Genomic DNA, 14,294 nt, shown 5'->3' with positions numbered 1-14,294 from the left:
GGGGTGAGTGGGGGTTGAGTGGGGGTTGAGTGGGGGTTGAGTGGGGAGGTGAGTGGGGGTTGAGTGGAGGGTGTGGGGGGTGGGTGGGGGTTGAGTGGGGGGGGTGAGTGGGGGGTGAGTGGGGGTTGAGTGGGGGGGTGAGTGGGGGGGTGAGTGGGGGGTTGAGTGGGGGGTTGAGTGGGGGGGGGTGAGTGGGGAGTGGGTGGGGGTTGAGTGTGGGGTTGAGTGGGGGGGGGTGAGTGGGGGTGAGTGGGGGTTGAGTGGGGGGTTGAGTGGGGGGGTGAGTGGGGGGTTGAGTGGGGAGGTGAGTGGGGGGTGAGTGGGGGTTGAGTGGGGGTTGAGTGGGGGGGGTGAGTGGGGGTGAGTGGGGGGTGAGTGGGGGTTGAGTGGGGGTTGAGTCGGGGGTGAGTAGAGGGGTGAGTGGGGGATGAGTGGGGGTTGAGTGGGGGGGTGAGTGGGGGGTTGAGTGGGGGTTGAGTGGGGGTTGAGTGGGGGGGTGAGTGGGGGGTTGAGTAGGGGGTGAGTGGGGGTGAGTGGGGGTTGAGTGGGGGGTGGGTGGGGGTTGAGTGGGGGTTGAGTGGGGGGGTGAGTGGGGGTTGAGTGGGGGGTTGAGTGGGGGGGGGGGTGAGTAGGGGGTGAGTGGGGAGGTGAGTGGGGGGTGAGTGGGGGTGAGTGGGGGGTGAGTGGGAGGTGAGTGGGGGTTGAGTGAGGGGTTGAGTGGGGGGTTGAGTGGGGGGTTGAGTGGGGGGTGAGTGGGGGTTGAGTGGGAGGTGAGTGGGGGTTGAGTGGGGGGTTGAGTGGGGGTGAGTGGGGGGTGGGGGAGAAATCTCGCGAGACTTGACGAAGCGAAGGATGCGAGGTCTCGCGATATTTGGGGAGGGGTCTGAGGGGGGATGGGTCTGAGGGGGGAGGGGTCGGAGGGGGAGGGGACAGAGACGGAAGATGGCGTCGGGCGATCGACCCCGCTCGCTCGCTTCTCCCGGCACCGACAAGAGGTGAGATGGCTCAGCGATGTGTTATTTATTCACCTACACCTCCTCATCCTCCATCACGCAAGGACCTCTTTTGGTTTCCTGCCGCCCGCGTTGCGCTGTTGACAGCTTCCGCGGCGCCGGCCTTCCGACCTGTACTGTACGTACAGTGGCGGGTGAAAGTGTTGGCGATTTTAATTAAAAACAAATTATTTGCGGATTATAAAACAACAAAAGACGCGGCACCGAGCTTTGTCGGACCGAGTTGTACAACGTTCAAGATAGAGGTGTTTTTTTGGGGGGACGGGGTTAGAACGCGTAGATATATAAATGTCGTGAAACCCGCCACCACCCGACACAGCCAATTAGTAAGGGTTGTCACGTAAACAGAACGTGGCAATTCGTTACTAGTACAGCACACCGGTGTAGTGTAGTGTCTAGTGTAGTGTATAGTAGTGTAGTGTATTGTGTATAGTAGTGTATAGTGTATAGTAGTGTATAGTAGTGTGTAGTGTATAATGTGTATAGTAGTGTAGTGTATTGTGTATAGTAGTATATAGTATAGTGTATTGTGTATAGTAGTGTATAGTGTAGTGTATAGTAGTGTAGTGTATTGTGTATAGTAGTGTATAGTGTAGTGTATAGTGGAGTATACTAGTACAGCACACCGGTACGACGTTTCGCCAGTAATTACAACCATCATCATCAGGCGGACAGCCAGATGTGTAATGATGGTGGTTGTAGTTACTCGTGGAGCGTCGTACTCGGGATTTTGAAATGTGGATTTTATCTCCAACACAGCGGCGTGCTGTACTAAGTAACACACTGGCATACGTGACCAACCTTACTGATTGGGTGGTGGCGGGTTTAACGACACTTTATATTTACGCGATATAACCCAAACAACACCTGTGTTATGGATTATATTGGTCGCGAAAGCCTCCGTGTTAAACTGCACAACGCTGATCGTCCAATACCAAAAACCCGAGTGACGGTGGCGTCACCATTGCGCGCCTGTGCCAGGCTAGGTGCACTTTGAGGCTGCCACGTGAAGTGTCAAAGGCTCGCTGCTGGCAGGAGGTCTCGGGACAGACCCTGCAGGTGCCATGGGTTTGTACTGCTGTGCCAGGCTAGGTACAGGAGGAGGTCTCTGGACAGACCCTGCAGGTGCCATGGGTTGTACTGCTGTGCCAGGCTAGGTGCAGGAGGAGGTCACGAGACAGACTCAGCAGATGTCATGGGTTGTACTGCTGTGCCAGGCTAGGTGCAGGAGGAGGTCACGGGACAGACCCTGCAGGTGCCATGGGTTGTACTGCTGTGCCAGGCTAGGTGCAGGAGGAGGTCTCGGGACAGACCCTGCAGGTGCCATGGGTTGTACTGCTGTGCCAGGCTAGGTGCAGGAGGAGGTCACGAGACAGACCCAGCAGGTGCCATGGGTTGTACTGCTGTGCCAGGCTAGGTGCAGGAGGAGGTCACGGGACAGACCCTGCAGGTGCCATGGGTTGTACTGCTGTGCCAGGCTAGGTGCAGGAGGAGGTCACGAGACAGACCTTGCAGGTGCCATGGGTTGTACTGCTGTGCCAGGCTAGGTGCAGGAGGAGGTCTCGGGACAGACCCTGCAGGTGCCATGGGTTGTACTGCTGTGCCAGGCTAGGTGCAGGAGGAGGTCACGAGACAGACCAAGCAGGTGCCATGGGTTGTACTGCTGTGCCAGGCTAGGTGCAGGAGGAGGTCACGAGACAGACCCAGCAGATGCCATGGGTTGTACTGCTGTGCCAGGCTAGGTGCAGGAGGAGGTCACGAGATAGACCCAGCAGATGCCATGGGTTGTACTGCTGTGCCAGGCTAGGTGCAGGAGGAGGTCACGAGACAGACCCGGTAGGTGCCATGGGTTGTACTGCTGTGCCAGGCTAGGTGCAGGAGGAGGTCACGAGATAGACCCAGGAGGTGCCATGGGTTGGCTGACTGAGATGACCGGTAGATGCACTCTTGCTGTGTACCCCCTTTCGGTACCAACTTGCTGCATCTTATCCGTCCAACGCTCCGCTCGTTGTTGTGAGCGTTACTCCTCCGCTCTCCGTTGTTGCTGGAATGCGACTGCCTCCAACCTGCCCAGAAGCAGCGTCCTTCACGAGCCTCCTCCACAGAGGCCGATCATCTCACACGCCACACACGGGCGCACACACTGGATTATAAGATGCACTCCCCCCCCCATGATGTTACAATACAAGGGGGTGTGGGGAAACGTGCTCGTAAATTCCGAGAATTACAGGATATTGTATTGGTGTTTTATTGTTTAGCATCAATTAGTGCCTTGATTGCGCGAGTGTTTGAGTTGGTGCTTCTTGATATCGAGGGTTGACGCGTTTGCGGGGTTAACATTCTTACAGTGTGTGCAGTCTTGAATGTTAACGTGCATACAGTTTACATTGCATATACTCCATACTCCCCGCCTTCACAAACCTCCGTTGACCGGCGTGGTGAAGTATGGTCAAATAATCGCCACGACCCGCATGGCGTGGAGAGGCCCCTCATCCATTAGTCGATTAACAAAGCATCACTCGTGTGTGTGGGTGTATGATGGGTATATGAATTATGTGTGTATTATGTAATGTGGTGGTGGAGTTCGACTCCCGCTCCTGATGTAAGTAATTTCTTGAATATCTCCCAAAGTCGACTGAAATTGATTATTTGGTTCATTGTGAAAACTGCACTGGAGAGACAGGCCAGGTGTGGTGTTTGCCTCACTTTGCCGCCTTGTGGGTCTTTCTGGCCTTAATAGGTTCTCGCTAACAGTACTTGCCTAGTAGTCTATTCACACCTCAGTGGTTGCGGGGGGGGGGGAGTCTCTTCATATCATATACAATTATGAAGTATGTCAGCTGTGCGGGGTGTGTTGCATGCCTTTATTCCAGGACTGCGGAGGCGAGGGTTGATGTGTCGTACAAATCTTATCAAACGCCGCGTGGGTGTTGAGCTACCACCGCTTGGCTTGCCAGGAGGATGCGGTACAGAAAACTGTGGATTAATCTCCCAACCATTAGATCTGAATGGGATCGAGCGTTGCCTCCTCGCATGCGTGGGTTTTCTCTGGGTACTCCTTTTTGTTCGCGCTGGCTTACCGCCTGGATGACATCCCACTTGTCTGTGGGTCCACGCCTCCGACTAATTCTCTTTCTATGAGGGAGCGGATGCTGTGTACGTTTAAAGTTGAATATACACTTTATGTACATTAGGGGCCGTCCATAAATGATGTCACGCACCTAGGGGGGGGGTCAGACATTTGTGACGATGTGTGACGAGGGGGGGGGTTGAGAAATATACTTTTTGAGAAATATACTTTTTAATAAATGTTTTCTCCTACAACATCAGAGTGCAGCGCCACATTAAATACGCACTACAATGACAATAGTTTAAAGCGATTTGAAGCATGTGTTTTTTTTTTTGGGGGGGGGGGGGGGTCTGACTTTTTGTGACGTCATTTAAGGGGGGGGGTCTGACGTTTTGTGACGCCGTGTGACGAGGGGGGGGCATGTCAAAAATCGTCCAAATCGCGTGACGTCATTTATGGACGGCCCCTTATGTGAAGTGTACTGCTGTTACTACACGTGTACACTGATTAAAGGGTGTTGTTTTTACCTTATTTGCACACAATGTACAGCACTACCTTGATTTGAAGCTTTCGTGACTGCAGGAATCCATACTCTTTGGTTCTTCGGTAAAGTCACGTCGGTACCACCCCTTGGCTTGGTTCTCTGGCGTTGATACGCTGGCCTCTCACTATGCAGCAGCCAACGCCGCAGCTTGTGTTGCCCATGAGGTGGCGCTATGCCGGTCCTCTGACACAGACATGCTATCTTCACTAACAAAGCCACCGCAGCACCCTTTTGCCTCGACGTAACGGTATGTCTCTCCCATTAACGCAGCTGTTGTACGTGCGTGCGGTAACGGTGCTCGTTTGCATTAACATGCTAATCCTTCTTCGGCGCAGCTGTTGTGCGTGCGTACGGCGACGGGACTCCTTTTCATCTCTGACCACGCCCACTTACCCTTGGGTGACACCCACCTCAAACCTATATATAACCTCTTGTTGCAGCAGCCCTTTCTTGTTCAGCAGTTCTACGGCTGTATCTTTCTACCTGATGACGATTGCTTGTGTTGCGATCGAAACGTCGCGATTTATTATAAATTCTTTCTACCTGCGTGACTTTACCGAAAGAACCAAAGAGAATGTACGGTACCTGTGTAAAAAGTGCTATGTTTACTATCTGTTTTCATGTGTACGCACTTATGTATTGCCTTCTCTCTAGTTTACGAGCGTTGAGAAGCATCAGGACTTTGCTGGGGAAATAATGTGTGTATGTATTCACATTCTCTACCTTTCTTGTGTCCCTTGACTGCAGTGCAAAGTCAGACAATCAGCCAGAAGCAATGATTGAAGAGGAGACTGTGACATCCCAACCAGACACAGAGGTATTGCCATTACTTTTCCTTACTGCATTTTTGCCAAAATTCACAAAAAATAAGTGCATGCAATATGGGTGCGATGTGCATGCATATTTGGGTTGAGATATGCATGCAATTAGTTGTATCTGCGCACATGCAGGAGGTGAGTGTGGTGGAGGCAACACTTTCTGCAGTGGAGGTTGAAGAGGAGAGGCGGCAGGGCCATGTAGAACTGCAGTGCGGCATCTGTATGAAGTGGTTCACGGCCGAGAGCTTCAGCATTGACACCAGGTAAGCACGCAACCCGCCGTCAGTTGCATTGTGTCAAAATGATGTCAAATGTTTTACGGCAGGATGTCTTCTAGCAGCGTTTACTTAAGTAGGAAATCTCTGGATTGGTTTTGACTTTTTCCTGTGTCTTAAACAAATGCTACTGGAAAATAATACCGAATGCACGGTAGAACAAATTCTTGTTGCCAATTGTTTTACTGGTAGGAACCTCCTGGTTACACCAGCCCACAGGGGATTATTGTGTCCGTCCGTCGTGCAGGGAGGGGCTGGGTGGGGAGGGAGGGGCTGGGTGGGGAGGGGAGGGTGGGGAGGGGCTGGGTGGGGAGATTAGGGTGGGGCTGGGTGGGGAGGGGCTTGTGCCCGCCCTCACAGTCGGGCATATTTGTGGAATACACCACGCCGCCGTTGACCCTGGCCATTGACCGAGCAACCCAACGTTCCTACCAGCTCCCTCCGCAGGAATGTTTTTGTTTGAAAATGTCTTGAATAGATGTGTTGTACATCTTTGTACATTTCTTGACCAAGGTTCATCAATGCCATGGATGAGACATGCTTGTTATATTTTAGTCCTTTCCTTTTTAATCGGTGACCTTATTTCTCTTCCAACAGCACGTGTGTTCCATTTATCACCAACTATGTCTTTCATTGCAACATTTGCCATCATAGTGGCAACACCTACTTCTTACGAAAACCTGCAAGTAAGTTATTTAGCTGCGCATTGTGCAAGCGCTTCAGGGTGTTTTTGGAAATTATTTGGAGTCTTAAGTTAATATTAACGTGCTTCATGCTTTTAATTGGATTTCTGTTTTGGAAATTCGCTTGTTTTGGGTGGCTCGACATTGCTGTGACTTGGAATGTAGTAAATAACTATTTAATGTCATACATCTAAAGCACTGGCTTGTAGACTTAAATTAAATTCAGAAAATAAAACTTTAAGGCTCACTCTATATCTTTTTGCAGATGATGCTTTCCTTCTTTAATGATTGTAAAGTCTACTGCATGTTTATGCCGCACCTAAGTTTGGGTTTAAAGTGGTTATATTGTACCTTGTACTTGTACAGCTCTCAAAGAGATGTGTCTGACTGCACTGGCAAACCTCACATGGACATCACGCATGCAGGACGATCATCCCAAAACAATGTTCTCCAAAGACAAGGTATGTTCTTGACTCTTGCCTTCTGTGCCATCTATGCTGTAGGTGTTTTTCGCTGAGTTAACGTTCATTGAGCCATTGTTGAAATTATGAATGTATTCCATGTCGTGTGTTCCACAGCTATGTGCAACAATGCTTTATGTTTTGATTTAAAGCTTTCGTGACTGCAGGGATTTATATTCTTGGTTCTTTCGGTAAAGTCACGTAGAAGGGAAATAATAAAATAATACAAATATATTAAAAACTAATAGTTTTATATTTGTTTTATTTTATTATTTATCTTCTACGTGACTTTACCGAAAGAACCAAGAATAATGCTTTATGTGTTTCCGATTCCCACGACCCACCAGGACATCATCCCATTCATCGACAGACACTGGGAATGCATGACAACACGGCAACGACCAAACAAGCTCACATGGCAGAACAACATTGTCAAGACTATGGTAAGGCTGCTGCCACAGGCGGTGGGAAGATGGTGTGTGAAAGTTTTCACAGCTGGTGCTGACACCCATGAATCGGCTGCACCCGTGGTGCAAAACCTAAAAGAAGACTTGACCCAAGAAAATTAAACATTTCTTGTTATACGTATCTAGGCTGTGCATCCCAAGCTCTCTAACACGGGTTTAAAGCATCATCATCGAGAAAAATTGACCCTTAGGCACAATAGTGTTACTACGACAGAATCCCATGCATTTGAAAACAGTAACTATCGGTCCTTGCCACTCTAGCTATTGAGTCATATCGATACACTCGACTAATTTTAAAGCATTTTTTGTCATTAACAAATCTTTGCATTCGTGTAGGAGAGCTGAAAGTCAGTCAACCTAGATGTTTCGATACAAAAGAAGTTTATTTTTGTTGTTTTCATTCTATTTTATTTTATGTAATTTATTTTTTACATATGTGACTTTACCGAAAAAACCAAAGAGTATGAATCCTTGCAGTCACGAAAACTTCAAATCTAGAAAGAAAAAAAAAAGTGCCGTTGCATTTCATTGAAAGTAAAAGTTCTCAACTTCTTGAGCTGCGTTGTGCCATAGTTTTTATCTTTGCAAAGCCCATTAACTCCTGTGACGCCACTACCAACTCGCTGGTGAACCCAGCTGTGCCGAACAAAAGTTTTGGCAGACCTTGTCTCCATGGGAGATTTCAACACTCGGGAGTGGTTTTCGTAGGTAGAGGACCTCACCTCGTGTTGGCCTCTAAATATGATTACGTTGTTGTGTTTTTCACGTGTGCGTTTGTGTAGACGAAGGAGCGTGATGTATTCCTCGTGAAAGAAAACCCAGATCCAGGAAGCAAGGACTCTCAAGACGAATACCCAAAGTTTGGCCTCTTAGATCAGGTGCCTAATACACAACAACAACAACAACAACTGACACTGATGAATGTATTGTATGAAAACATAGTCTCATTGACAAATTGTTTCTGCAGCACACAGCAACATCAATTACCAATGTTCATTAATAAAAAAAAACATGTTTCTTTTTTCTTTTCTTTAGGACCTGACCAACATAGGCCCGTCGTATGAAGGTCAGAAGCAGCCTGGGACACCGGCCGCTGCAGCCAGTTCGAATGGTAAAGAATTTACAACTCCTAATAAAGGTATTTTGGGTTAGATCGCATGAGTATAAGTGTGTCGTTAGCTCGCCACCACCCGACACAGCCAATTAGTAATGTTTGTCATGTAAACAACACGTACAAATTAGTTACTACTTCAGCCCACCGACGTTTTGGAGAGTAAATCGACATTTATAATTTGAGTACGCCGTTTCGCTGGTAATTAAATCCAACATCATCGGGCAATGATGTAACTAATTGGCACGTTTTGTTTACGTAACTAACCTTACCGATTGGCTTTGTCGGGTAGTGGCGGGTTACCGACACATTTATACTTCCGCCATCTAACCCAGAAAGCATTTGTTATGAATAATATTGGTCACGAAAGCCTACGTGTCAAATTTCGATTTAAAGCTTTCGTGACTGCAGGGATTCATCTTCTTGGTTCTTTCGGTAAAGTCACGTAGAAGGGAAGTAATAAAATAATAAAAATAAATCATAATAAAATAAAATAATTCTCACGACGTTTCACCTGAAGACGGCTGCTTGCGTTGTAGCCGAAACGTCGTGAGAATTATTTTATTTTATTATGATTTATTTTTATTATTTTATTACTTCCCTCCTACGTGTCAAATTTACAACTCGTCCACGAATATGTACACCAGAGTTGTACGTGTAAAATGGCCATCCTTTTTTTCACCACCCACACGTACAACAGGTTAGCTACGAATATAAAGAAATAGGTGAACTTGACTTGAGGCTGTTGTGTACCAGGTGGCTTCGGGATCAGTGGCAGCGGTAAAGGACGCGGCGCAAAGCGGAGGCAAGAAGGCGTCACCCCACCGACGGCAAAGCGCACCCGGCAGTGAGTTGCAGCTGTCGCACGAAACCATTCATTTGACTCGATGAGATCATCATAAACCGGGAAAGGAGAGATGAGAAAATATTGTGTGTGTTGCGGATGATTGCACGATTCTATTGTGGTTCAGCTTAGTCCCTCGTTCCTTCGGGGTCAATAAAATTTTGTGGAATGTCAAAAGTTGTTGGTTGTACTCTAGGTTGATTCGCTCCATCATAGGAATGTAGAATATACACAAATGTTTCATGGTTGTTCACGAGGGGTGAGAGCCACCCAAGCTTACTTGATCATTAAACCACCTTGACTCACTATCAGAGATCACAATCACTAGTCTCACTTTCTGCTGTTGCCTCAGGTCAACGCGGATATGGGTGATACCATTTCATTTCATCTATGTATACTGCAATAACCCACCATCTGTTATATATGAAGGGCAGATGATGAACACTTAACTTGGGTGTCAGTTGACGGCACGTAATCAGGTTTTGCAAAATATACCAGTTTGTGAAAAACATAAACACACAATTGAAAACAACGTAATTACGTGACTTCTGGAATAGTAAGCCGCTTCCGTAACATGAGTCTTCTGGAACAGCGTGGAAGCAGTCGGCTTGGCTGCATGCTTTTTCTGGAAGCTGAACAAATGTCGTTTTCAGCATGGAAATCTTATAGAAGCGGAAGGGAGAATAGGCAGACGGGAGCAGAAGGAGCTGTGGGGGCCACCGCTGCCAGCTGGATCGCCGGCTGCCTGGCAGTTTGCAATATTTTTATCAATGCGGCGTATTGTCTTGCGTAGTGACCCGCTGTTCCAGTCACAACGCCTGCCCCCCCACGGCTACCCGCTGGAGCATCCCTTCAACAAGGACGGCTACCGCTACGTGCTGGCGGAGCCCGACCCCCACGCGCCTGACCCCGAGCGGGTCGAGCTGGACTCGTGGGCCGGGAAGCCGATCCCCGGGGACCTGTACCGCTCGTGCCTCTACGAGCGCGTGCTGCTCGCACTGCACGACCGCGGTGAGACGTGCACACCGGGCACGCACACATTATCACCACCCTCTCCCACGGCCAACCCACGGATTGTCATGAATTGGGGTCGCGATTTGACTCAAGAATCGACTGTCTTAAATTTCGATTTAAAGCTTTCGTGACTGCAGGGAATCATCTTCTTGGTTCTTTCGGTAAAGTCACGTAGAAGGGAAGTAATAAAATAATAAAAATAAAACATAATAAAATAATTCTCACGACGTTTTGGCCACAACGCAAGCAGCCGTCCTCAGGTGAGCAGCCGTCCTCACCTGAGGACCTCACCTGAGGACGGCTGTTTGCGTTGTGGCCGAAACGTGAGAATTATTTTATTATGTTTTATTTTTATTATTTTATTACTTCCCTTCTACGTGACTTTACCGAATGAACCAAGAAGAAGAATCGACTGTCTTGGTCTGTTGTCTTAACTTTCACTTGCGTTTCTTATTTTTGTGTGTCCCTTCTACAGTTTAGTTCTTCCCATTAGCCTATATGTAATATTATTATTACATGATATAAGTGCATCTGCGTTTACAAACCCCGTTGATATATGTTTCCGTGTTTTTGGATTGTTAGCGCCCCAGCTAAAAATCTCCGATGACCGGCTGACGGTGACGGGCGACAAGGGCTACTCGATGGTGCGCGCCTCGCACGGTGCGCGCCGCGGGGCCTGGTACTTCGAGGCCACGGTGGACGAGATGCCCACAGGAAGCGCTGCGCGCATTGGCTGGTCACAAAGCCTCGGTAAGATGCTTTGCACCAACCCTCACAGCACTCGTTCACTTACAGACGTCTGCTGAGGAGCGCTACCATGACAGCCACGTGGAACAATCCCCCAGGTATTGTAATAATAGTATAGTTACAGACCTTGGTTAATCCACTGCTGGATAGAGGCAATAAATAATGCTCGTTCCGCTTGATGCCCAGTGTTTCACTCTTTAAGTGTTGGCAGCAGCTTCAGGAACTGAAGTGAGCCGCTCACTTTCTCCCTCGCTTGACTGCTCGACACGATGTATCTTTGTAAATGAGCGTCGGTATGCTTGAGGGGATTTCTTTGCATGTGAACGTGCCGCTTTGTGTTTGCATGTCTAAGTGTAGGAGTGTGTGTGTGTGTGAACACCTATGCATTATATGCACCACTGTTGTTCATCAGCTGTGCTACCTTGTCATTCGTTCATAATGTCAAGGCTACACTTTGACACTTGATTTTGCTTCTGTGTGTCCACACTATACATGACCATCTGGATTCCATTTTGTCAGAAATAGAATTTGTATGACAAAAAAAGATGAATTTGCTGATACGTATTGTAACAACAGCTAAAGCGAGCCTCCCACCAACCAAGGCTAAACTACCCATTGCTGACAGGGAACCTGCAGGCTCCGCTCGGCTATGACAAGTTCAGCTACTCGTGGCGCAGCAAGAAGGGCACGCGTTTCCACCAGTCGCGCGGGCGACACTATGCCGACGGCTACGCGCAGGGCGACACGCTCGGTTTCTTCATCTCGCTACCCGAGCATACGCACACGGCCACCTGCCTGCCCGACACGTACAAGGACAAGGTACGCTCACGGGAATGGCGAACGCCGGGAGAGCACGGCGGCCACTCGGTTGTCTGATAACCAGGCGCATGTAACTTCAACCCGTCACTCAAAACCCAAGGAGAATTTAAACTGAAATGACTGGATCACAAACATTGCTTCATGAGACTCCGTTGGTGGATATATCCAGTGTTTACACTCCGCTTTGCGGACATGAGCATAATTCATATGCTCATGCCTATTTTTATAGTTACGCCAAAACACGAGCTCTCCCTGTGATCTAAGTGGCCCTGACAGCATATATACAGTGCTTTCCTATGGTATATACATGTGTTATATTAATGGTTTTAATGTAGAATAAAAAAACATGAAGTGGCACGTAAAAACAATTCTGTTCAAATTTTTATGAACTGATAATTATGGTCTTGCCAACAGGCACTAATCAAGTTCAAGAGCTACCTGTACTTTGAAGAAAAGGACTTTGTGGACAAGGCAGAGAAAAGCCTCAAGCCAGCGCATGACAGCAAGGTGGACCCATGTTTCTTATTCGTTTTTTTTTAATATGCTAGTCAGAAGCCATGCATCATCACTTTCTTGGCCTGGCTGTATGTGCGCTGCAGGTGGTGTTTTACAAGAATGGAGTCGGGCAGGGCACTGCATTCGAGGACGTCTATGAAGGAGTATACTTCCCAGCTGTCTCCCTTTACAAAAGCTGCTCGGTGCGTTTGCAAAAAAAACCATCGCGTCATCGATTCAAGGGTGTTTATGTTTGACCACCGTGTTTAACCACCACCACTCTACCATTTCATCTGTTGCAGGTGTCTGTCAACTTTGGACCAAACTTTAAGCATCCTCCTAAGGACGTGACCTATCAACCCGTGAGTTATTTTTTTTTTAAATCAAATTTTCCACACGTTAGTTCGACTCGTCTTCAGTATATGTCCGTAATAAACCTGGCGCACACTTTGTTTATTTCAGATGAGCGACATGGGGTGGTATGCCGTTGTGGAACACACGCTCTCTGACCTGCTCTACCATGTGGAGACGGACGTGGAGGGTAGGCAGAGTCCACCGTGGGATCTGTGAGCCACCGCTCGCTGAGAACATCCACCTACACCTGTACCTGCCTCTTTGACTTGCACTCTCTGGGCATGCCCGTTGGTTCCGCACATGCATATGCTGCGCATAGAGCGGTGGACATTAGTCTTTTGTGCGATTGTGTGTGTGTGTACACTTTTATTTCCATGTGGCTGTAACGTGTACAACCTAGTCGTTTTGATGAAAGACAATTTTTTGACTTGCGCAATGTGACATGACAGCACTTGTTGAGAATCCGTAAAAAGAGATGGTGGTCAAGTTTTGCATTGTTAATGATGAGAATTAGATGCGTTGTTGGTAATGACTGTTTAGCCTTTTCTAAGAGAGGGCATTTTTTTAGTTGCAGTAATTTCCTTCAAACAGGCTATAAACCAAGAAAAGATGTAAGAGTTTTTTTTGCAATCTAGCACTTAAAAACTGACACCAACTTGAATGCAAATTTGTATAATATGTTTAATATATTTTTTATAGAATAGAAAACTAAGAAATCTATCAGCAGCCATTTTACGGTCACAATATTAAATATTTTTGTGATGTGCTGCATTTTTAGCACCTTTTTGTAACGTGTGGAGTTTTAAATCTCCCATGTTTATATATACATCTTTGTTGTTAAAATGGAACACCCTTTTTGCAACTGAATATATATGAATTAAACAGCAACTATTTCAGAGCTTTTAAATTAATTCCACTTATCCAACAAATGCTTTTAACGTACAGTGTACCTGGCACTTGCATACAATTGTGTAGCCTCTATTTTGAAAAATGTTTCTCATTATAATTTTAAAAACTCACCATGGTCTTTGTGTTTACGTGGTGTCTTGACTCTGCATGTGTGTTCAGATTTTGTATTGTCTTCTACATTTGTTCAAAGCATTCAAACTGAAGAATGTACTACTCGCGTAAAGACTGATTTTATAAGCCTTAGCAGCACCCACAGCATTCATCACCTTCAGGTATTTCTTCTGGATGCCAACAGGCTGTACAGAGAATAAATTCCCTTCAAGGCTGCCCCACCTCCACATCTTACCTATAAAAGAGTGGTGCTGCCTTCCTTGCTTCATGTGCATAGAACCAGGATGAATGCACGCGAGATATTTTAGGTAAAATATCGCCATTCCCTACCATATGTCCCGTGCACAGGTTTTTAAAGGGTCTATCTCGTAGCCTTGGCTGCCATGGGAATGTGCAGTGGAATCTTGATGTTTTCATGCTGCTGAGATGGGGAGGAGTGCCAAGGCCTGCAATTTTTTTTTTATATAAATACTTCATAGAGGTACAGTCTGGCAACATCCACAGTATACATTTTAAAGGTATCCCCACCCAAGCAGTGCATTGGAGACAGTGGTGGGCT

At 47.4% G+C, this 14,294-nt stretch overlaps 1 protein-coding gene across 2 annotated transcripts; it reads left to right on the top strand.

Annotated features, from left to right (window-relative positions):
* The first annotated feature begins 910 nt into the window (after nucleotides 1-910).
* On the top strand, nucleotides 911-13,734 carry LOC144724374 (set1/Ash2 histone methyltransferase complex subunit ASH2-like). 2 transcript variants are annotated; one of them, XM_078603452.1, is made up of 16 exons: nucleotides 911-995; nucleotides 5,375-5,444; nucleotides 5,578-5,708; nucleotides 6,318-6,406; nucleotides 6,770-6,864; nucleotides 7,212-7,307; nucleotides 8,114-8,209; nucleotides 8,367-8,442; nucleotides 9,199-9,289; nucleotides 10,080-10,297; nucleotides 10,883-11,050; nucleotides 11,673-11,866; nucleotides 12,281-12,373; nucleotides 12,466-12,564; nucleotides 12,664-12,723; nucleotides 12,824-13,734. In XM_078603452.1, exons 1-16 carry the CDS (start codon nucleotides 943-945, stop codon nucleotides 12,929-12,931), a joined length of 1,737 nt encoding a protein of 578 aa, XP_078459578.1. In that variant the 5' UTR covers nucleotides 911-942; the 3' UTR covers nucleotides 12,932-13,734. The 2 variants fall into 2 exon arrangements, with proteins under 2 accessions (XP_078459578.1, XP_078459577.1); XM_078603451.1 differs by having other exon boundaries at nucleotides 8,367-8,469.
* The last annotated feature ends 560 nt before the right edge of the window (nucleotides 13,735-14,294 follow it).

The sequence above is a fragment of the Lampetra planeri genome, chromosome 20 (genome assembly GCF_965212315.1).
Source record: "Lampetra planeri chromosome 20, kcLamPlan1.2.h2, whole genome shotgun sequence".
In the NCBI taxonomy this organism is placed as follows: Eukaryota; Metazoa; Chordata; class Hyperoartia; order Petromyzontiformes; family Petromyzontidae; genus Lampetra; species Lampetra planeri.
Note: the sequence above shows the minus strand (reverse complement) of the source record. Positions and strands in the feature narration are given on the sequence as shown.

Coding starts and splice junctions, on each gene's coding strand:
- LOC144724374 (XM_078603451.1), top strand. CDS start 943: ATGGCGTCGGGCGATCGACCCCGCTCGCTCGCTTCTCCCGGCACCGAC. Junction 6,865..7,211: donor CAATGTTCTCCAAAGACAAG/GTATGTTCTTGA, acceptor ACGACCCACCAG/GACATCATCCCATTCATCGA. Junction 8,470..9,198: donor ATTTACAACTCCTAATAAAG/GTATTTTGGGTT, acceptor GTTGTGTACCAG/GTGGCTTCGGGATCAGTGGC.